The 24002-nt window shown below is 39.7% G+C and overlaps 1 protein-coding gene across 5 annotated transcripts in view; it reads left to right on the top strand.

The window, feature by feature from the left end:
* LOC138763077 (copine-9-like) overlaps window positions 1-24002 on the top strand; it is a 461486-nt gene that overhangs the window by 227729 nt on the left and 209755 nt on the right. For all 5 annotated transcript variants that reach the window (XM_069936658.1, XM_069936659.1, XM_069936660.1 and 2 more), the window contains one exon: window positions 15-91. In XM_069936658.1, coding sequence (XP_069792759.1) covers window positions 15-91 — 77 coding nt within the window. The remainder of the gene's footprint in view (window positions 1-14; window positions 92-24002) is intronic.

Below are 24002 nucleotides of genomic sequence, written 5' to 3'. Positions count from 1 at the left end.
ATTCTTTTCTACAGGATTTCCTTGGTCAAATTTTTGTCACTCTGGGAGAAATCATTGGATCAACAGGAAGTCGTGTCGAGAAATTACTAACGTGAGTGGAATTTAGTTTTATAATTAAATGGATGCAAATGGACTCAGCAATATCTTCTGACGTTATGGTTGAGAAAGTACAGGTGCTCCCATACTTGTGATGGTCCGACGTATAAAGTTTCAATGGTAAATGGTGACTGTCATTATTTACTTTCATGTAATCCAGTAAAGTAAGCTTATCGTAAGGATCGTTGAATTCTTTAGTCCCTTTAAGGTGAATCCTTTGTAGCCTCCTTGGTCAATCACCTCTTTTAATTCAGTCGGAAAACTTGCAGGGACTGATACAGCCCTTTAGGGGGAGAGTGGGGCAGCATGATCAGTGTGGGGACAGATACAATGCTCTGGGGAGAGAGCATTACTGCAGGATCAGTGTGGGGACAGATACAGCGCTGTGGAGAGAGAGCTTTGCAGCAGAATCAGTGTGGGGACTGATACAGCACTGTTGAGGGAGAGCAGGGATCAGTATGGGGAGTGAACGGGGCAGTGCGATCAGTGTGGGGACTGATACAGTGCAATGGGGGGAGAGAGTGGGACAGTGGGATCAGTGTGGGGACTGATACAGCACTGTCGAGGGAGAGCAGGGATCAGTGTGGGGAGAGAGTGGGGCAGTGGGATCAGTGTGGGGACTGATACAGCACTGTCGAGGGAGAGCAGGGATCAGTGTGGGGACTGATACAGTGCAATCGGGGGAGAGAGTGGGACAGTGGGATCAGTGTGGGGACTGATACAGCACTGTCCAGGGAGAGCAGGGATCAGTGTGGGGAGAGAGTGGGGCAGTGGGATCAGTGTGGGGACTGATACAGCACTGTCGAGGGAGAGCAGGGATCAGTGTGGGGATTGAGCAGGGCAGTGGGATCAGTGTGGGGACTGATACAGTGCTGACGGGGGAGAGAGCAGGGCAGTGGGATCAGTGTGGGACTGATACAGGACTGTCGAGGGAGAGCAGGGATCAGTGTGGGGAGTGAGCAGGGCAATGCAATCAGTGTGGAGACTGATACAGTGCTGTCGGGGGACAGAGCAGGGCAGTGGGATCAGTGTGGGACTGATACAGCACTGTCAAGGGAGAGCAGGGATCAGTGTGGGGAGTGAGCAGGGCAGTGGGATCAGTGTGGGGACTGATACAGTGCTGTCGGGGGAGAGAGCAGGGCAGTGGGATCAGTGTGGGGACTGATACAGTGCTGTCGGAGAAGAGAGCAGGGCAGTGGGATCAGTGTGGAACTGATACAGCACTGTCGAGGGAGAGCAGGGATCAGTGTGGGGAGTGAGCAGGGCAGTGCGATCAGTGTGGGGACTGATGCAGTGCCGTCGGGGGAGAGAGCAGGACAGTGGGATCAGTGTTGGTCTGATACAGTGCTGTCAGTGTTATATCTATTCTTTTTCGACCTTGGGAATACTGATCACAATATAGTGTTAATGATGCAATTCCTCAGTTACTGGAAATGCAGTGTAATGTTTGGGAATATTGGTTAAAAAAAGTAATATGTATTAAAACTGATTTCCACATAGCACTTCTGAATACTTGTTATGGTGCAGTGCCTGGAGACACTGGTTTTAATGACTACTGCTTGTGACATACTGCCTGCGGATACTGGATTTGTTAGGATACTTGTGAACAAGGTTAATAATCCTGTATATCCTGCAGTTACTGGCTTTAGGGCATTGCTTGGGATCAATGTCGTGCCTTTATATTTTTTTTTAAAGTTGCAGGGATAAAGCTGGTGAGTCTTGCATCAGTGGTGGCAATATTATTGGAAGGGATTTGGAGAGTTGAACAGGAAAGTCTGCAGTGTTCTAGTGTGGTGCACACACCTGCTTGAAAATCTCAGCAAGTCCTGCAGCACCTACAGGAAGTTTCGGCCCTGAACTCTTTGTTGAAGTATGAACAAAAATTGGGCAGGCCCCTGAATAAAAAGTGGGGGCAGGGAAGGGGGGGAGGAAGGGGCAAGGGGGTGAGCACAGGCTAATAGGTGGATACAGATGAGAGCGTAGAAGAGTAGGAAAGCTGAGAAGTGATGGGAGAGGGTAATTCTCTGATAAGAGATAGAAGGCAGTGGGGAGTTGAAGGAAATGTGGCACATGGATGTGGAAAGAGAGAGAGACTCCAGGAATGGATTTAACAGAAAATAAATGAGGTAATGTTAATGCCCAGATGGAACAGCTCAAACTGAGGCTGCTGCAAGGCCATGGTCTCAAGCACTGCCGAACTGAGGCTGAGCAACTTGGAGGAACAACTTCTGAATATCTCCTTCACTTTTGTCCATGCATCCTGAAAGACACTATCTATTTGCATGTGAAAATGCAAGAGCCAATGGTCAACATGGTTTTGTGCTTGGGAAATGGTGTCTCACGAATCTGATTGAACTTATTGAAGAGGTGACAAGAGCAGGACAGTAGATGTTATCTGCATGAATGCGAGTAAGGCATTTGCCAAGGTCCCGGACTCATCCAAAATAAAATGGCATTCAGGGTGAGTTAACTGATTGGATACAAAGTTGGCTTGGTCATAAGAGGCGAAGGGTGGTAGCGGAAGTTTGTCTTTTTCAGATTGGAGGCCTGCGACTGGCTTCCGATTGAATGTTGCAGAGATCAGAGTGGAGTCCTCTGTTTGAAATTGTGCTACCAATCAACCACATTAGACTATGATCTGTGATTAATAGGCTTTAATCACCTTTAGATGTCAGTACATCTTACCTGTTGCTGGCCTGGTTCCAAGGCAGGTACTGAGGGAGGGATTGGGGCATAATAACCTTTATGGGGATATCTGGGAGGGAGGAATCACAGGTTCAGGGGTGGGCCAGCACATGTATGCAATATACACAGTGGTAGCTCCATCGTCAGACACCCTTTATGAATACTGGTTATAAAAACATTAGAGCACAAGAAACTGAAATGAAAAATTAATTCAGAGCATTTTTTATATAAATGGAACAATGAGTTATTTAAAAAGAAGACCAGTAGTGATTTTTATTTTAAACCACTTGCTTAAGATGTGGAACCATATGGAAAAAGGAATGAAAAATTATCAAATACGCAAGATGATAAAACAAAATCAACTTATTCCTTTTACTTTAAATGATTCTTTATTAGTCTAGTAAAGGTTTACAGAAGATTGTTTTTTTTTTTTTTTACGGTTCCTTCTTTGACTTTCAAACAAATGAAAGGGAAATATGAAATACAAAATAATACAGTTTTTTCATATCAACTTAAATCATATTTAAAAGGGAAATTAGGTGTAAGTTTAAGACTGCAGGAACAGTCAATTTAAATATTTAATTATAGATACATTTATTGAGAAATTTATTACAAATATGAATATAAAATTACAAGATACTATGGGGAGGGGGATGAATTATATAAATCAAAACTAAGATGGGAAAAATATTTAAATATGCAAATTCAAGAAGTTTGGTCAAGATTGTGCCAAGAGAGTGTTACAAATACAATTAATGTTAGATATCAAATGATAAAGTATTTTTTTACATCATCTATACTATTTATAAATTAAATGGATGCATCTAAAAGATTTATCTGAATAATTTGATTTAACAAGAAAGTAAGGACCTTTCTACATTCAGTTTGGACCTGTGTTAAAGTGGAAAGATTTGAGCTTATTATGGGGACAAATTATGAAGTTTAAAAATACCAAGACTCAAAAATATTTTTTATGTGGTGATGTATATGAAGCAGAAATAAAATTGAATCTAGACAAAAATCAAAAACAACTTTTGAGTATAGCAATAGTGCGAGCAGTTGTGTGGAAAACAGAAAATGTTATAATGTTGGACATTAGAAAATTATTTATTGTTTAACAAATTGGATTGAGAACTTTGAAAAGATTTGGGAATATTGAATTCGTTAACAAAAGTCCACCTGCATCACCCACTCCTCTCTAAGATATAAAATTATGTAAGGGAGAGTAGTAATTAATATATAGTTTAGGCGTTCGCTCTCTGGGTGGGGAGGAAAAAAGTTATTTTTTATTGAATAGTATTGTAATGTACTATTTATATATAATTGTCATTGATATAAGTGATAAAATAATCAAAAAAAGAAACAGAAATGGGAATGGGTGATTTGGCTCTTCAAACTGTTTTGTCACTCACACATGATCAGAAGAATTAAAGGGGATTTTTCATCAGCCCCACCCCTAAATCCATAAAATAATCCAAGAAGGGTTCAGGAAACCAAAATCTTTGTTGCTCAGTGATACTTGTAATGATGCAATGCTTCAAGATGTTACTTGGAAATGGAATATTATTGCACAGGAAACACTGATTGCACTGCAGCTTTGGAACGACTGGACATAATGTATTGGTTGGGAAGACTGGTAATAACCCTGCTCCTTTTGTTATAATAGCATTGGGATCCTGAATATTACATGTTGCCTTAGGATACTGGAAGCAAGGCAGTTCTTTTCAGTACCAATTATGGTGCAAATCCTGACATTGCGGTTATTGCACTGTGTTTGGATGCTTGTTGCTGTCCACCTGTGCTGTGGAATGCAGGATATGATGTAGTCCAGTGGTTCTCGCTTAAGGGTGGGATGTGGGTGGAAAGAAAAAGGTTGAAAACCCCTGTTTTAATTGTCCCTCATTGACTCGTTATGTGAACGGTTTCAGATCTCCAAAGGAAATGGGCCAATAACAGTTTTTCTCAAGAAAATTATTTCAGTAATAATTAGGTCTCAAACTTCCCTTCCCACTCATATCCCACCTTAAGCAACCCCTTACTAATCACAGAGCACCGATGGCCGAGGGAATTCTTAAAGATGTGTGAATGGAAAGATGAAGGTTGAGGACCACTGATGTAGTCTCTATGCCCACGTATTATCCCAGTGATTGAGGGATACTCTCTGATGTCATGATTGGAAATACAATTTGAAGCATAAGAGCTGGGCTCTGGGGAAATGCTGACGTACTGGATGTAGTTCTGCACTGGACAATCTTAATTTTGCTTAGTTTGGGAATACCAGATGTTCCAGCTGAAACATTGGGGGCCTTTAAGAGAATCTTAGACAGGTACATTGATGGAAGAAAAACAGAGAGTTACAGGGTAGAGAGGGTTTAGTACTTTTTTAAAAAGAAATTTATGGGTTGGTACAATATCGAGGGCCTGTACGGTGCTGTAGTGTTCTATGTAATGTGTTTGGGAGTACTGTTTATTTTGTGGTGTATGGGGATCCATAGAATGTCTGTATGATGCGTTTCCCTCAAAATGTCACGTTTGGAACTACATTGAACAATAATTGTTTTGCGGTGGCTGAGATAATTGGTTGTAATACAATGCTGAGCACAGCTAATTTTTGATGCAATGTCTGGAAATATCATTTAAGATCATGTTTCTGAGAATCAGGGTTATAATGGTGTTCATGGAATGATTGGTTATCAGCCTACTGAGAATCTTGGTTTCCCTGCAATATCTAAGAATTCTGTGCCTGTTACAATTCCTGGGAATCTTTACTGCAACAAAGTTCTCAAGTGTTGACCTTTTTATTTTTTGCTCAAAATGCTATATTCTTCATCAATCAAATCTTCTAGACAATTGGACCAATGAGGAGAAAGGAGTTACACAGTGTGTTATGATTTGGCTTGCCCTTGTCTGAAAAATGTGGCTTTAACTTTGAAAGAAGGGTTAGATGCAATATGTAAAAAGTATTAAATCTTGCCGATCTGTTGGGAAAGGAAAAGGTAGTGGACACAGTCCAGGACATCACAGGCAAAACCTTCCCCACTATCAAGTACATTTACAAGGAACGCTGTCATCAGAGGGCAGCAGCAATCATCAAGGATCCACACTTCCCAGCACACACACTCTGTTCTCACTGCTGCCATCAAGAAAGGGGAATAGGAGACAATTGACACATACCTCCAGGTACCCCTCAACTATCAGACTTCTGAACAATAGACTTGATCAGAAACTCGTTTAAGGAATCTTACTTTGCTCATTATTCATGAGTGATAATTAATTTTTTCAGTATTTACAGTGTTTATGGAGGAAAGTCAGATGTACACGATGCAGTGATCATTGGGGATCAGAGGACGAGCATAGTTAAGTTCTTGGGAATCACTATCTGAGGATCTTTCCTGGACCAAACACATCGTGAAGAAAGCATATCAGTGCCTCTACTTCTTCAGGAGTTTGGTATGACACCAGAAACTCTGGCAAATTTCTATAGAGGTGTGGTAGAACTTGTGCTGACTGACTGCATCACAGTCTTGTGTGGGGACACCAATACCCCTGAATGTTAAAGTCCTCCAAAAGATGGTGGACATAGCCCATTATAGGCAAAACCCTCCCCTTTATTGAAAACATCTACAGGGAATATTACCAGCAGAAAGCAGCAGCCATCCCTCTCCCTGCTGCCATCAGAAAAGGGGTCGGTCCCACAAAATGCACAACACCAGGTTCAGGAACAGCTGCTACCCCTCCACCTTCAGACTCCTCAATGACAAACTCAATCAGGGACTCTTACTTGTGCACAGTCAGTTTGTTTGCATTCATTGTCTGGTTACAGTTCTTGTTTACATGTAAATGCCATGGACAGAGTTTTTTACATGACCAGTAAGTAATGCTGCCGTGCCTGGAGGAAAAAGAATCTCTGGTTGTATGTGATGTTGTACATGTACTCTGACAATAAATTTGAACTTTGGAAATGGAAACTACTTGATAGTTATTTTAAAGAACCAGTATATGCATCATTAGCTTAATAACACAAGAACATAATACATAGAATCAGGATTGAGTCATTCAGACTTTTATCCCTTCTTGGACACTTAATAAAATCAGGGCTGAACTTTTACCTCCCTTTCCCACTCCACTATCTAAAAACCTCACAACCACTATCTTGAATAGACTGAACACTGAACCTTCATGATACTCCTGGGTAAAGAATTACCCTCCTGGGTAATAAAATTTCTCCTCGACTTTATCCCAAATGCCCAACACTCAATACTCTGAGACAATGACTTGTTTGTAGACACCCAGCCAGACTCTGTCAAGTCACATCAGAATCACTGACCCAGCCTGCAGAATCTCTCCTGCTACAACAAAACTGCCACCCCAGAAATTAATCTTTGCTTTGGCTCCATGGTCTTTATAGCAAGTTAAGGTAACGAGGCCAGATTTGTAGACCACATTCCTGATGCAATCTTACCATGGGGTCAATCCTGTATGATTTTTTTTTTTTTTTTTTTTAATTTTTCACAATATGAACCATACTGACCAAAATACACACACACATTTCCCTCTTGAATATACAGTGTAATTTTCTCCCCTTTTCTCCCCTCCCTTCCCTCTCTCCTTCACCCCCCTCCCCACCCACATCTACTTTTACACACTGGGTCAGTTCATTTCGTCTTCTTCTCCTTCTGTCATGTTAAATGGTGGAGGTCCGCAGTAGACTTCTCTATTGTGTTCCATGTACGGTTTCCAAATTTGTTCAAATACTGTGATGTTATTTCTTAAATTATATGTTATTTTTTCCAATGGAATACATTTATTCATTTCCATGTACCATTGCTGTATTCTCAGGCTCTCTTCTGATTTCCAGGTTGACATTATACATTTTTTTTGCTACAGCTAAGGCTATCATAATAAATCTTTTTTGTGCTCCATCCAAATCGAGTCCAAGTTCTTTATTTCTTGTATTACTTAGAAGAAAGATCTCTGGATTTTTTGGTATGTTATTTTTTGTGATTTCATTTAATACCTGATTTAGATCTTCCCAAAACTTTTCCACTTTCTCACATGCTCAAATTGCATGTACTGTTGTTCCCATTTCCTTCTTACGGCGAAAACATCTGACTGATACTGTTGGGTCCCATTTATTAAACTATTGGGGTGTGGTGTATAGCTTGTGTAACCAATTATATTGTATCATGGGTAACCTTGTGTTTATTGTATTTCTCATCGTTCTGGAGCATAGCTTTTCCCATTTTTCATTCTTTATCTTTATGTTTAGATCTTGTTCCCATTTTTGTTTGGGTTTACAACTTGTTTCCTCATTCTCTTTCTCTTGCAGCTTGATGTACATGTTTGTTATAAATCTTTTAATTATCATTGTGTCTGTAATCATATATTCAAAATTGCTTCCTTCTGGTAACCTCAGCTTGCTTCTCAATTTGTCCTTCAAGTAGGTTTTCAGTTGGTGGTATGCAAACATTGTACGGTGAGTTATACCATAGTTGTACTTCATTTGTTCAAAAGTTAATAATTCTCGAAAAACAATTTTCTATTCTTTTGATCCCTTTTCTCTCCCATTCTTTAAAGGAAATGTTATCTATTGTGAAGGGGATTAGTTGATTTTGCGTCAATATTAATTTTGGTAGTTGATAATTTGTTTTTTTCCCTTTCTATGTGAATCTTCCAAATGTTAAGCAGATGGTGCAGTACTGGTGAATTCCCATGTTGCACCAGCTTTTCATCCCACTTATATAGTATGTGTTCAGGTACCTTCTCCCCTATTTTATCTAGCTCTAATCTAGTCCAATCTGGTTTTTCCCTTGTTTGATAAAAATTTGATAGGTATCTTAATTGTGCTGCTCTATAATAATTCTTAAAGTTTGGTAGCTATAAGCCCCCTTGTTTGTACCATTCTGTTAATTTATCTAGCGCTATCATCTGTTCCCCCCTTTTCCATAAGAATTTCTTTATTATTTTCTTTAGCTCTTTGAAGAATTTCTCTGTTAGGTGAATTGATAATGATTGGAATAGGTATTGTATCCTTGGGAAGATATTCATTTTAATGCAATTTACCCTTCCTATCAGTGTTAGTGGTAAATCTTTCCAATGTTCTAAGTCGTCTTGTAATTTCTTCATTAATGGCTGATAATTTAATTTGTATAGATGGCCCAGATTATTATGTAGTTGAATACCAAGGTGTCAGAATGCTTGTGTTTGCGACTTAAATGGTGATTCTTAAACTTTGTGAAATCTGCATTATTCATTGGCATCGCTTCACTTTTATTTGCGTTGATCTTGTACCCCAATACTTCTCCATATTCCTTCAATTTCTTATGCAATTCTTTTATTGATAATTCTGGTTCTGTTAAGTATACTATGATGTCATCTGCAAATAGACTGATTTTATATTCCTTTTATTTTTATCCCTCATTTTATTTTCTGTTCTTATCAGTTCTGCCAATGGTTCTATAGCTAACGTGAACAGTAAGGGAGATAGTGGACATCCCTGCCTAGTTGACCTGCTTACTTTAAATTGGTTTGATTATATATCCATTTACTGTCACCTTTGCCAATGGTCCCTTATATAATGCTTTAATCCAATTAATATATTTCTCTGGTAGGTTGAACCTCTGTAGTGCTTTGAATAAATAATTCCATTCTACTCTGTCAAAGGCTTTTTCTGCGTCTAAGGCACCGCCACTGTTGGTGTCTTGTTTCCTTGTACTGCATGAATTAAGTTAGTGAACTTACAGATATTGTCCGTTGTTCATATTTTCTTAATAAATCCAGTTTGATCTAGTTTTACTATTTTTGGTACACAGTCAGCCATGCTGTTTGCTAATAGTTTAGCTATTATAATCTGTGTTGAGTAGAGATATTGGTCTATACGATGCTGGTGTTAGTGGATCTTTTCCCGTCTTTGGTATTACTGTAATTATTGCTGTTTTGCATGAATCTTGCATGTTTTGTGTTTCTTCAATCTGGTTCATTATTTCCAGGAGAGGAGGAATTAATAAGTCTTTAAATGTTTTATAGAATTCTATTGGGAGTCCGTCCTCTCCCAGCATTTTATTGTTCAGTAGTTTTTTTTAATATATCCTGTATTTCTTCTATTTCAAATGATTTTATTAATTTGTTTTGCTCCTCTTCTTGCAATTTCGGTAGTTCAATTTTAGCTAGAAACTCATCTATTTTGTCTTCTTTCCATTCATTCTCAGTTCGATATAATTGCTCGTAGAATTCCTTGAATTTTTCATTGATCTCCATTGGGTTATGTGATATTTGTTTGTCCTTTTTCCTTGATGCCAATACCATTCTTTTAGTTTGTTCTGTCTTAAGCTGCCAAGCTAGTATTTTGTGCATTTTTTTCTCCTAGCTCATAATACTTTAGTTTTGTCTTCATTATGTTCTTCTCCACCTTGTATGTTTGTAGTGTTTCATATTTTATTTTTTTGTCTGCCAATTCTCTTCTTTTTGTTGTATCTTCCCTTGTTGCTAGTTCTTTTCTGTACTTGCTATTTCCCTTTCCAGCTATTCTATTTCCTGATTGTAGTCCTTCTTCATCTTAGTTACATAACTTATTATCTGCCCTCTGATAAACGCTTTCATTGCATTCCATAGTATAAATTTATCTTTCACCGATTCCGTATTTATTTCAAAGTACATTTTAATTTGTCGCTCAATGAATTCTCTAAAATCCTGTCTTTTAAGTAGCATGGAGTTAATCTCCAACTATATGTTCTCGGTGGGATGTCCTCCAGCTTTATTGTTAATAACGGGGGTGAATGATCTAATAACAATCTAGCTTTATATTCCGTTTTTCTAACTCTCCCTTGGATGTGGGCTGGCAACAGGAACAGGTCTATCCTTGAGTATGTTTTGTGTCTACCCGAATAATGAGTATTCCTTCTCCTTTGGGTGTTGTCTCCTCCATATATACAAAAGTTGCATTTCCTGCATCGATTTAACCATAAATTTGGTTACTTTGTTCTTTCTGCTAGTCTTTTGTCCATCTTTGAGTCCAAATTAAGGTTAAAGTCCCCTCCTATCAGTATATTGCCCTGCGTATCTGCAATCTTCAAAAAGATATCTTGCATAAACTTTTGATCCTCTTCATTAGGTGCATATACATTGAGCAAATTCCAAAATTCGGAATATATCTGACACTTTATCATTACATACCTCCCTGCTGGATCTATTATTTCCTCCTCTATTTTGATTGGTACATTTTTATTGATTAATATAGCTACACCTCTGGCTTTTGAATTATATGATGCTGCCGCTACGTGCCCTACCCAGTCTCTCCTTAATTTATTATGTTCCTCTTCCGTTAGATGTGTTTCCTGCACGAATGCTGTAAGAATTTTTTCTTTCTTCAGTAAATTTAACAGCCTCTTCCTTTTGATTTGGTTATGTATTCCGTTAATATTTAGAGTCATATAGTTCAACATGGCCATCTCATACTTGGTTTATCTCTCATTTCCGCTTCCTCACCACCACCTTCCCTTCTTTTCCATTTATATTTTCTTTTTTTGAACGCACTGTAAGACAACACTTCTAAAACATAAAATATTTCCACTATTCCCACATCTAAAATTCCCTTAACCCCAACTGTCCACCCCCCCTTTCTGAGTTGCCCCTTGTCCCTTGTCGGGCAACCATAACTCCCCTCTCCATTTGGATTGCGAACCCGCTCGCAAGTGTCAACTGATCTCGCAGTGACTGTTATTCTCTCCCACCCAACCCCCTCCAGAAAAGACTTTTATCTTCACATATAACAAAGCTCACCCTCTTAATTTCCCCCCTTACTTCCTTTCTTCCCCTTCTTAGTTCTTACTTATACATTATTTTTCTTCTTTATATGAAGTTTGTCGTCATTCTTGTTCTTGTTACATCTCTTCATCTCTCTGTCTGTTTTGCAGGCATTCTGCAAATTCTCATGCTTTCTCTGGATCCGAGAACAGTCTGCTTTGCTGCCCCGGGATAACTATTTTAAGCACCTCTGGATATCTTAACATAAATTTATAGCCTTTCTTCCATAGGATCGATTTTGCTGTGTTAAACTCCTTCCTCTTCTTCAGGAGCTCAAAACTTATGTCTGGGTAGAAAAAAAAATTTGACCTTTGTATTCCAGTGGCTTTTTGTCTTCTCTCATTTTTTTCATTGCCTTCTCCAATATATTTTCTCTTGTCGTATATCTCAGGAATTTTACTAGAATGGATCTTGGCTTTTGCTGTGGCTGTGGTTTTGGGGCTAATGTTCTGTGTGCCCTTTCTATTTCCATTCGTTCCTGTATTTCTGGCATTCCCAGGACCCTGGGGATCCATTCTTTTATAAATCCTTTCATATCTTTGCCTTCTTCATCTTCCTTAAGGCCCACTATCTTTATATTGTTTCTCCTATTATAGTTTTCCATTATATCCAGCTTCTGAGCTAACAACTCCTGTGTTTCTTTAACTTTTTTATCAGTTTCTTCCAATTTTCTTTTCAAGTCTTCCACTTCCATTTCTACAGCTGTTTCTTGTTCTTCCACCTTGTCCACTCTTTTCCCTATTTCTGTCATGACCATCTCTAATCTACTCACTTTTTCTTCTGTACTTTTTATTTCACTAAATTCTTGTGTCAGCCATTCTTTTAATGCTTCCATATATTCTTAAATTTTTTAAAATCTCTGTACTGTCCATTCCCTTTATCTTCTATTTCTCTGTGCAGAGCTTGATGTTCTCCTCCTTCTTCTTCTTCTTCTTCTTCTGTGTCTGCTCTAGGATTTGTGTCTTCTACTCTTGTGTCTTCTACTCTTCCTTATATCTGTGTCTCTTCTGACTTTCTTGTTGGGCTGTTTGTCTCAGTTTGTTGGGTTTTTTTAATCGTGTCTTGATGTTGGTCCTCTTCTTCTGGGCTGGTTATCTGTTGTGTCTCTGATTTCCTTTTTTCATTCTCATCCCTCCCGTTCCTGTTATCTTCTGTATCTTCCCGCTGGGAGCCCTGCTATCGGGTCTTTCTCAGCTTTTCAGGCTGTGGAGTTCCACTCTACAGCTGGTTTCCCCCCTCCTGTCGGTGTTGTTTTTGTCGTGCGCATTTGTGCACCTCTGTTTGGCTCCTTGAGCCATTTTTGCAGTCCTGCATTCGGTGGGTCGCGACCCTGCGGGGTTTCCACTGACCTCAGGGAGTGGGCTCCTCTTTCCGCAGCGAGTCCTTGCTTCTTCGTACTTTCTCTTCCGGCGTCTTTCCTTCTTCCCATTGTTTTTGGCTTTTCTTTCTTTGGTGCCATTTTCTCCACACCTTTATTTTTTATTTGTTGTGATTTGTGTGTCCGGGGCTTTGCTTTTTCTTTACTTTTTTCCTTCTTTTCTGGAGAGGGCTGGTATTCTCCTACCGGCCACTACTCCATCACGTATGATTGAAGCAAGATGTTCCTCCCGTAGAGCATTAGAGCACAGTACAGGCCCTTCAGCCAACAATGTAATGCCGACCTATTCCACAACAATCTCATACCCCTCACCTCACACCCATATTCCTTTATTTTTCTTACATTTGTGTAGCTACCCAGTGTTTGGAATGTCCATATTGTACCAACCTCCAGCACCAACCATATTCCAGACACCCACCATTCTGTGTTGCGGGGAAATCTTGCCCCTTAATTTTTCTCCATTTACCTTAAACACAAGCCCAATGATGTTTTCTGTTATTGCCCTGGGTACTCACATCCTCTTGATGAAAAGGCCAAAAAACTTTATATATATAAAAAAAATTTAGACTTGCAGCACCGTAACAGGCCATTTTGCCGCACACCACCCAATTACACCCTACAACCCCCCCCCCCCCGGTACATTTTGAGTGGTGGGGAAAAAAACTGGAGCCCACTGGGGAAAACCCAGACAGACACAAGGAGAACTTACAAACTCCTGGCAGTCAGCATGGGATTTGAAACCCAGGTCCCATCACTACCACCATAAAGGCATTTCACCAACCACTCCACCAACTGTGCTACCCCTATTTCTTGCCTTCCTAATACTCTGCTTTTCTATATTCTATTCTACCACAATGGGTAACTTCACATATTTATATATTATGCTCCCTCTGTCACTTCCTTGATCATTACTATTACTTATCCCTATCCCTCAAAGGTTCTGTGTGTCCTCTGCACTGAGCTTGGGATCATCAACAAATTGAGAGATAATTGCACTTGGGTTCTCTTTCAAATCATGAACACAGATTGTGAACGCTGTGATTCAACAGTGGTGCCTCAGTGCTCACAACTTTTCAACCCAAAAGTGATCTGTTCATTCCTATTCCCTGTTTTCTGTCCATGAACTGATCATTCATCTGGGCCATTGTGTTTAATAATCTTTCTGAATGTCCAAGCTCACCACTTCAACTTGTTTGCCCTTGCCTTTTCTTCTGGTACCAACTTTAAAAAAAAAAGAAGCTCCACGGGATTTGTCAAACCTGATCGGATTTTAATTAAACCACGTTGCCTGGTATCCAACCAAATATTCTGTTTGCTGTCGAGGGTGGGGGAATCTTTAAACCTATCACACAGTCCGTATCGAGATTTTCATCAACACGAGCCCACATCATCCACGCAAGTGTCAAGAAGTGGAAGTTGAAAAGAATGGCATTTGTTTATTAACACTTTGGATGTAAATTCTGAGAGCAAGGGTGAATTTCCATGACCTTTAAAACCCATGATTCAAGGGTTGACTCGTAATGATTTTGACATCTTCACAAATGGTATCAGACCAACTTCAGGCCCGAAGGGTCGAATGACCTACTCCTGCTCCTATCTTCTATGTTTAACTTGTTTACAGTTCTCTGTTTCTTAACACCTCCATCTTTTTAGACTGTAGTTTCATTTGGTATCTTCTAATCCTCATAAAAACATTAAATAATCTAATGAATTTTGGAAGATGATAACCAGTGCACCCATACCTGCTTGTCAACGCAAGGATGTAGGCCATTGGCTCCTGGTACTTATCACCTCTTACTCGCTTGAATTTTTCCAATACTAGATTTTAATTGCAGATGCTCCCTGACTTAACGATGGTCCGACTTAAGATTTTTCGATGGTTTGAATCCATACTTTCAATTTTGAATTCTGATCTGTTCCCGCACTTGTAATACACTGTATGCCACTCTCTTGCGATGCTGGCTCACCTCAAACATTCTTCATGCCCAGTGTGCTTGCAGCTGTTAATGTTTATGTTTTTTTCCCCCAGTGTGGAATAAAGGTTTGCAAAATTTAATTATTTTTTTCAAAAGAAATAGTAAGAGCGGTATTCTTGATTGACTTGCGATTGATTTTTAAATGTTTTTTAAATTTTTCTGGCTTGTGGTTGGTTTGCCAGGATGTAACCCCATCTAAAGTTGAGGAGTGCCTGTAACGGTAATTCCTTTGACCTCCTCTTATAGTCTATGCTTGTCATCCTCTTTCCAGAATGGTTTCCGTGACTTTTGTGAAGTGGCACAAAAATGGCTGTGGGGGCGAATACTCAGTGACTCTGGGAGGGAGGCAGGCAGGGAGGGAGACTTTTGCTTTTCTCACTCTAAGAGGCGCTGAGGCAATTCCAGCTGGTGGAAAACAAGATTTCATGTCATATGAAATGGTTTTATTGGCTATGATAATAAATTGAAACTTGAAAACATTTGTTTAATTCCTTTTGCCCTAGTCTGAAAAAGACCCAAATTACATAGAATATGAACAGGTTAAAAAAAATTCAATGGAGTGAAACCAAAAATTAGAAATGTATTAAACAAAGGTTCATCATAAGCGTGGGTGGCTTTTAATAATAATGAGTTTATTGTCTGACATTGCACATTGTAGACTGAAAATCTGCAGCTGAAAGGTGTTTTGTAAAATATCAGCTCCAGTAATAAACGTAATTGAATTAAAAAGAGATACGAAATACAAAATGATAGAGATAATAAATTATCCTAGTGCAGAAAAAAAGTGACTTTGCAGTACTGCAGATGATTCTTTTGTGGTGTCGGTCTAGTCCTTGATTAACGTAACAAGGAGAGGAACAGGAGTCTGCCAATTTTGGGAAAGAAACTGTTCCTGAACCCAGAGACGCTGTTCTTCAGACTTCTGTAGCTGCTGCCCGAAGGTAGCGGTGTGAAGGGACTGTGCCAGGGTGATGGGGGTCCTTTATGATGTCGGCTGCCTTCCTGAGGCAGCTCCTCCTCACAAAGATGCCTTCGATGGATGGGAGGTCGGAACCTGTGATATGCCTCCGTATGCTTGTTACCTTCTGAGTTCCTGGGCAGACAAATTCCTTTTTTTTTAAATAGTTTTATTCATTTTAATAGGGAAAAAAAACCTTTATACATGATTTCGAACTGATATGTAACTCAATTCATAGTATATACATAATATATATAACTTTAATACAAAATATAATCCATAATTATCAGGCAACATCTCTTGCTCAAAACCTCAGATTCTGATGTTAAACAAAAAATAATAAGTTAGAATTAAGAATCCCATATAGCACTGGTTTTCAAACTGCCCCCCTAAACTCACATTCCACTTTAAGTAATCCCTGTGCCATCGGTGCTCTGTGATTAGTAAGGGATTGCTTAAGGTGGTATGTGAGTGGAAAGAAAAAGTTTGAAGACCACTGTTTTAATCGTCCCTAATTAACTCTTTATGTGCACAGTTTCATAACTCCAAAGGGAATGGGCCAATGACCATTTTTCTCAAGCAAAATTTTTTATAACAACTGGGGCTAGAGCAGTGATTCTCAATCCTCCCATCCCACCTTAAGCAATCTCTTACTAATCACAGAGCACCGATGGCAAAGGGATTACTTAAAGTGGGATGTGAGTTTTAGGGAGTGGAGCAGTTTGAAAACCAGTGCCATATAGGAACAATAAATCTGTATCCTATTCTATAATGTGATCATTATTAATTATCTACTAGAGCCTGGTTTCCTCTAGAAATTTTTAAAAAAATCCCATCTCCCTACTAATCCTACCCCTCTCACTAAACAAGGTTAACCTGCATGTAGTAAGTGGGCATGAATCGAATTGTGACTCTTGGACATCAGACATGGAATCCTTGGAGCGTTCTCACAGCTAAGTCTTCAAATTGTGATAGGCAGGCAAATTCCTAAACCAAGCTGTGTTGCAGTCAGCCAGTACACTTCCCACAGTGCACCTGTAGAAGTTTGACAGTCTATTCAATGGTCTGTCAAATCTCTTTCATCTATATATAGACTGAATAATGCCATTGAGGCAGAGTGTACAGGTTGGTATTAACTGTGCTAAAAGAAATGCTTGTTGGATATCTCTGCCTCCTTTAGATGCAGCAAGACCTGCTGAGTCTCTCCAACATTTTTGTGTATTCACTACAGTCACAGCGTCTGCAGACTTTTTTGTTTCACCCCAATAAAGAAATAGGTGTTGCTTGTAAACTGAGCATTAATTCTTTAAAACTCAGCTGTGGTGGGAGCATAGTCTGGGCCTTGGTTTTCACATTTTTCATGCAAATCCACTGAAGTTTTGACTTTCAAAATATTATTTATTGAATCTTCATGAAAATACATTTGGATTGCATTTCAGAGTGAATTCTTTTCTGTAAATAGCCTTCCTTACCATGTTGTTGAAATCTGCCTGTGCTTTTACTGCCGCCTTCAAAATTTAATAAGTGAATGAAATCTTCATACTAAAAAGCTTCAGTGGCCGTTGTTTAAAACAATGGTTCGTTAAGTAATCCCTGTGCCATCGGTGCTCTGTGATTAGTAAGGGATTACTTAAGGTGGGATGTGGGTGGAAAGAAAAAGATTGAAAACCCCTGGTTTAATCGTCCCTCATTGAATCGTGATGTGCACGGTTTCATAACTCCAAAGGAAATGGGCCAATGACAATTTTTCTCCAGTAAAATATTTTACTAACAAACAAGAGCTGTGGTTCTCAACCTTCCCTTCCTACCTGCATCCTACCTTAAACAATCCCTTACTAATCACAGAGTACCCATGGCATAGGGGTTATTAAAGTAGGATGTGAGTGGAAAGAAAAAGGTTGAGAACCATTAGGCTAGATTAAATAGTGGGAGACTGCAGTTTACTGACAACCAAGAAAGTAAGATGAATGGAGGTATTTTAGAAATACAACAAGTATCAACATTCCTTTGTTTAGGATTCAGCCAAGCTCATTAAAAAAAAAGTTCCTTGACATTTATTTTCTTCACTCCGTGTACTAGAAGTCTGTCTGAATTGAGCTTGTCTGACAGATATCTCCAATGAGTTGCAAAGCCATTGCAGTTGACCCTGACTTGTTAGGATTGGAATGGTAGGGGAACTCAGCCAGCCTTGCAGTGTCCATAGGAGGTACCAATGTTTCTGGCCTGAGGCCTTCTTCAAGGAATGGGGTAAAAGCAGGCATGGACCTATAATAAAAAGGAAGAATGGGAGGGGGAGGAGTCCAGACCAACAGACAAAAGTTGATAATTGGGCACAAGAGGACAGGAGAGAGGAAGGCCAAAAACTGTCCCTTCCCCAATCAGTTCTCACCTTTCCTCTCTCCTAAATTAAGGGCTCTTACTTTTGCTCTTTACTGATTTTTTTTTCCCCTGCAAGGTATTGTTCTCAGTTTATGTACATTTTACATTTATACATGTTTTTTGGGTTTTTTTGCACCACCAATTAATGGTAGTTCTGCCTGGCCCCCAGGAAGAATTTCAGGGTTGTATGTGATGTCATATATGTCCCCTGACTATAAATCTGAAGTTGAACTTGAACTCCTGTCCTCTTATCATAACTGATTAACATCTTTTGTCTGTTGGTCTGTACTCTTCCCCTCCAGCATCTCTGTGTTTGACTGCGTCTACAGACTTCTGTGTTTTAAACCTTTGTGCATTTTCTTGGAACATTAATGTTCTTCCTTTGCAGGTTTTTGAACAAACCTCCCTTCTTATAAGAATTCAAGTTTATTATTATTATCCGATTGCACAAGTACATCTCCCACAAAACCATGTTCTCTGGTGCTAAATATGTGGAAAACAACCAGGCATAACACACATACAGATGGACTAACAATACATATGGAGGACAAATGTTTCGAACTAATCGACACCCTGTTAGTACTAACACAGGAACAGAAGCGGAAGGCTTGCCAGACAGTGGTAAATTCAAAATAATAGTTTTTATTAAACATTATTTAAACATTTTATTAATCATATAACAGCTCTCACTCACTCTAAACCTGCTTAACTCTAAGCTGAAATCCCATGATGGCCGAATGTAATCGTATAAATGTATGTATTAAAGTCCAAACTATTTAAATTTAAACTTGATTTTGAAAGTTATTTTTAAGGACCCGTATTTTAAAGTCTTGTTGAACTTGAAGATCTATTAAATTGTAGTTCAGAAGGATTACGAAACATCAGTTCTTTTTAAATTGTTGCTTAAAGCAGTAATGAAGTGTTTGTTAACACTGATTCGGTCCTTGGTCTGTTCCATCTCATAAATCTTGTTGAGTTAATTTTTTCCAGGAAAAGATTTCTTCTTAAACTCTCACACTGGTTTTTCTAAGAGCGAGAAGAAGCTTCTAAAGAGTTCTGGAACACGTGTCCACGACAAGGCTGCCTTCTAATATTCCCCCTCATAATTTTAAATACCTCGATCAAATCTCCCCCATTCTTCTACGCTCCAGGGAATCAAATCCAAATCTGTTTAACCTTTCTCTGTAACTCAGTTCCTGAAGTCCAGGCATCATCCTAGTAAATCTTCTCTGCATTATTTCTTACTTGTTGATATCTTTCCTGTAGTTGAGTGACCAATATGGTCAATAGGAGAAGCTATGTTGGTGGATGGTTTGTCTGTGTCAACCACTTTATGATTGAAAGCCAGTGATCCTCCTGACAACTGGAGGGAGTCAGGAGCTAGTTTGTCACAACTAAGGATGATTTAAGATGGATGCCTCCACATGATCATGAATATAGAAAATAAAGTAAGTTGTTTTAAAAGAACCCAAGTTTATTTATTACAATAAAGGAAACATCACATCGTACCAGGAATGGAAGAAACACGGAATATGCATTAGTTGTTCTCAGCAGAGATATGGAGAGTATAAAGAACTCCTTTCTCTGTAAATTGGACTGGAAATGTTGACCATGAGTAGAGATTGTTTAAATAAACATTCATGCTGTACCTGCAAACCACTGGACTTGATAGAAAAGCTGATGCACAGAATATTGTATCATTAATGTGGTGAGATCTCCAGCACGAGAGCAGGGGTGGACAACCTTTTTTAAAACTCACATTCAATATTAAGTAATCCCTATGCTATAGATGCTCTGGAATTAGTAAGGGATTACTTAAGGTAAGATGTGAGTGTAAAGAAAAAGTTGGAAAACCTCTGTTTTAATCGTACCTCGTTGACTCATTATGTGCACAGTTTTATAACTCCAAAGGAAATGGGCCAATGACAATTTTCTCAAAATATTTTGATTACAGTTGGATCTAGAGCAGTGGTTCTCACCCTTCCCTTTCACTTCACCACTTGAGCGTGGCATGTCACCTGCTGAGCTTATGAGGGACATAGACTGTGCCACATTTCTCTACTCCGCAGACCCAAACAAGAACAGAGATGTTGAAGATGTCAAACTGAAATGAAAGTGTCTGCAATGGAAACTAAAAACAAACTACGACAAGTCAGAAAGAAGCTTAGGGCCACTGACACAACATGACAGAGTGAGACTCCGAGATTCCAACACTTGGGGCGAAATGGCTACTGTTCTGGAGGAAGCAAATCCAAGATCCTACACTATCAGAACAGAGGATGGTCAAATACTGAGGAAGAATTGAAAGAGCCTGCTGAAAACACGAGCCACTTCAGGAATAGACAACTGCAGAAGATCCAGCCTGCACAGCAACAGAGAAAACATCACCAGTCCTAGACCACCAGAGCCAACATGGCACCTGTGTTAAGAAGATCCACATATGTTATCAAGGCACCTGACAGTAAGAATCTCTAAAAAAGAACTGCGCACTTAAAAAGTTTGTTTACATTTGTGTTAAACTTTAAATTGAAATGAATACTGTATTAGTGTGTCGCGTTGTTAGATTAAACATCTTAAGGAAAGGGGAGCCAATGATAGTGTTAGTGATCCTCCTGATCACTAGAGGGAGTCAGAGTCTAGTTTCTAACAGCTAAGGATGATTCTAGATGGATGCCTCCACACGGTCTTGTGTACTTTAGCGAATAAAGTATAGTTGTTTTAAAAGAACCCAAGTTTCTTTAATATAATAAAAGATCACTATACAGACAAATACAGACAATAGGAGAAGCCCTGTTGGTGAATGGTTTGTCTGTGTTGGCCACTTTTAAGCATACTGGCTGTGAAATTCTGCAGTTAAGCTTTCTAATCCAAAGCCTGGGCTGGTACAGAGTTTTGCTTCCAGGGGAGCTGTGCACAAAAAAAAACTGGTGCCTTCCCAGGGATAGAAGGATTTATGAGCCACTGTTTGTAACCTCAGAGAACAAGATCAAAAGTATGTTCTTTTTCTTTTATTTACAAGATGATAGAAGCTGATTCCAGCCATTGAGACCAGTCAACCCAATTAACCTAGACCCCTGACTGTTTTTGGAGGGTGGAAGGAAACCAGAGCTCCTGAGGAAAACCCATGCAGATCATGGGGAGCACGTACATACTCCCTACAAGTAGATCCAGATTCAAACTCTGGTTGCTAGTCTGCACTGGCATCATGCTAATTGCTACGTTGGGCGTGCCACCATGTTCTGTGCATTGCACTTGGATGCTTGCAGGCAGCTTGGGATTTAGGAAAGCAGGAAGCACATATTTTGAAATATGACAAACAGCAAGTTTGTCATCTGATGGTACAACCCAACAAACAATGTTCTCTAGTCCTCGATGCAGAATACACAGACACACAACCAGACACACACGAACAATACATATGCAAGACAACTGTTCATGTATACAAATAAATACATAAATATGAGAGTCTCGGGTGGTCAGTGTGAGCAGTTCCTTTGGGTGATCAACATTCTCACTGTCCATGGGAAGAAGCTGTTCTTCAGCCTGGTGACTCTGGCTCTGATCCTCCTGTATCTCTTTCCCGATGCAAGCAGCTGAAAGATGTTGTCTGTGTTGTAGGAAGAGTCCTCAGTGATTTTTTTTTGTGCATCGTCTTTGGATTTCAGTCCCAGTAGATCACGTCGATTGGGGGGGGGGGGGGGGGGGGGGGGGGGGGAGAGAAAGGAAGACTGCAGTGATCTTACCTGCCACTGTTATGGTCCTGAGGATTGACCTCCGATCCATTTCTCAGCAGCAACTCAGCCACGCTGTGATGCAGCCAGCCAGGACATTGAGCTTCTGGGAAGGCTGACATGGTGATAGCCTTGCCCACTTTGCTCTTCTCAGGAAGTGCGGTCACTATTGTGCCTTCCTGGTAAGTGAGGAGATGTTGTCTGTCCATGATAGGTCACTAAGTAAGTGAACTCCAATGAACTTGGTTCTCTCCACTATAGTGGAGTGTGGTTGTTACTGTTCCTTCGGAAGTCACGATCACCTCCTTGGTCTTGTCCATGTTGAGACTCAGGTTGTTAATCTCACACTCTATCAATATATTTCCACCTCTTATCTCTAGTGCAATTCATTATTATTGCTGATGAGGCCAACTGCTGTTGTATCTACTGTGTTATTTGGACATTGCAACCTAAATTTTGGGCTGCATAGACATTGGGTGGCACAGATAGCTGGTACTTTACAGTACCAGCAATTGGGATTTGGGTTAAAATCCCACACTGTCTGTAAGGAGTTAGTACATTCTTCCTGTATCTGCATGGGTTTTCCTTAGGGGCTCCAGTTTCCTCCCACCGTTTGAAACGTACTGGGGATGTAGGTTAATTGGGTGGCACAGACTCATGGGCCGAAATGGCCTGTTACCATGTCAATTTTTAAAAAAATTAAAGGTTGAGATAAGACAGCTGGCTGGATTTTCTGGGTTGACTCTCACAGTGCCATTAATCCAACACAAACCGGAAATGTCCATGGGATGCAGTTTCGACTTTTCAGAAACAAAAGCGCAATAATATGCAGGGTCTGATGTACCCAGATTGCCAGAATCCTGTCCACATTGCTCACAATCACAGTTTGCAACAACGGTTCAAATGGCCGTGTGCACCTTTCTTAATATTAACGTCCGTCCTCATCCTGGACTAACTGATCTTTTGTGCAATTCTAGACATGACCCTAATGGTGTTATGCAGAAGCCCATAATTACTAATTTGTCTTTTGTTTCCAGTAGGCTGCCCCCAAGAGAGGTAATCTCGAGCCTTTTTAAAATCAAAGAACTTGCATTTTAACTCCCCAATGTCCATGAGGAAAAGCAATATTTTGGTTTCATTGGCAATAATAACAGTTCAGAATGCGGCAGCCTGATTGATGTGATCGATTATCTCAACAGAGCCCAAGAACATAAAATAATTAAACCACTTGCTACCTTAAGTGGATTTGGTTTGTCATTACTGTGTGAAATGGAATCTCTGAAGACTAATATCACGGACTCCTGCAGATGATTCATTTCTAGTTAAGATATTTGATTGTCACCTGTGATTGTACATACAGTCCTTCGCTTACGATCTTCCAAGCCTTCGTCCTCCTTAATCCTAAGGCAGTTGATTATTGACTTTCTTTCTGTTGTGCAGTTAGTGCAGTGGTTAGCGCAATGCCTTTGCAGCGCTAGTGATCGGGGTTTGAATCCCATGCTGTCTGTAAGGAGTTTGTACATTCTCCCTATGTCTACATGAGTTTTCCTCAGGAGCCCCAGTTTCCTCCCTCCATTCGAAACATACCAGGGGTGTAGGTTAATTGGGTATAAATTGGGAGGCACGGGTTCTTGGGCCGAAATGCTACCATGCTGTCTTTTGAAATTTAAATTAAAAAAATCTAAATGAGAAATTTCAGATCAGTGACTTTTCATCAACACTGGTTATCATCACATTGAAGTTTGTAGGAACTTGCTTTGGGCAAATGATCACCAAATAAGCTACTTAATTACACTTCAAGTGGCATTCTGAGAGGCAAATAAAGGTGATCAATAAATCAAATTTTCCTTTCATATTTTTGCATAGAATGCAGCCAACTCTACAGTAACACACATGAAATGAATCGCCAGCCCCAATTTCCACTTGGAATCCACTATCATAGAGGTATCTTCCTTAATTTACATAGGCACTGTTACCACCTGGTCTATAGCCAATCA

The sequence above is a fragment of the Narcine bancroftii genome, chromosome 5 (assembly GCF_036971445.1).
Source record: "Narcine bancroftii isolate sNarBan1 chromosome 5, sNarBan1.hap1, whole genome shotgun sequence".
NCBI classification, from domain to species: domain Eukaryota; kingdom Metazoa; phylum Chordata; class Chondrichthyes; order Torpediniformes; family Narcinidae; genus Narcine; species Narcine bancroftii.
This window is presented reverse-complemented; position numbering and strand designations above follow the sequence as displayed.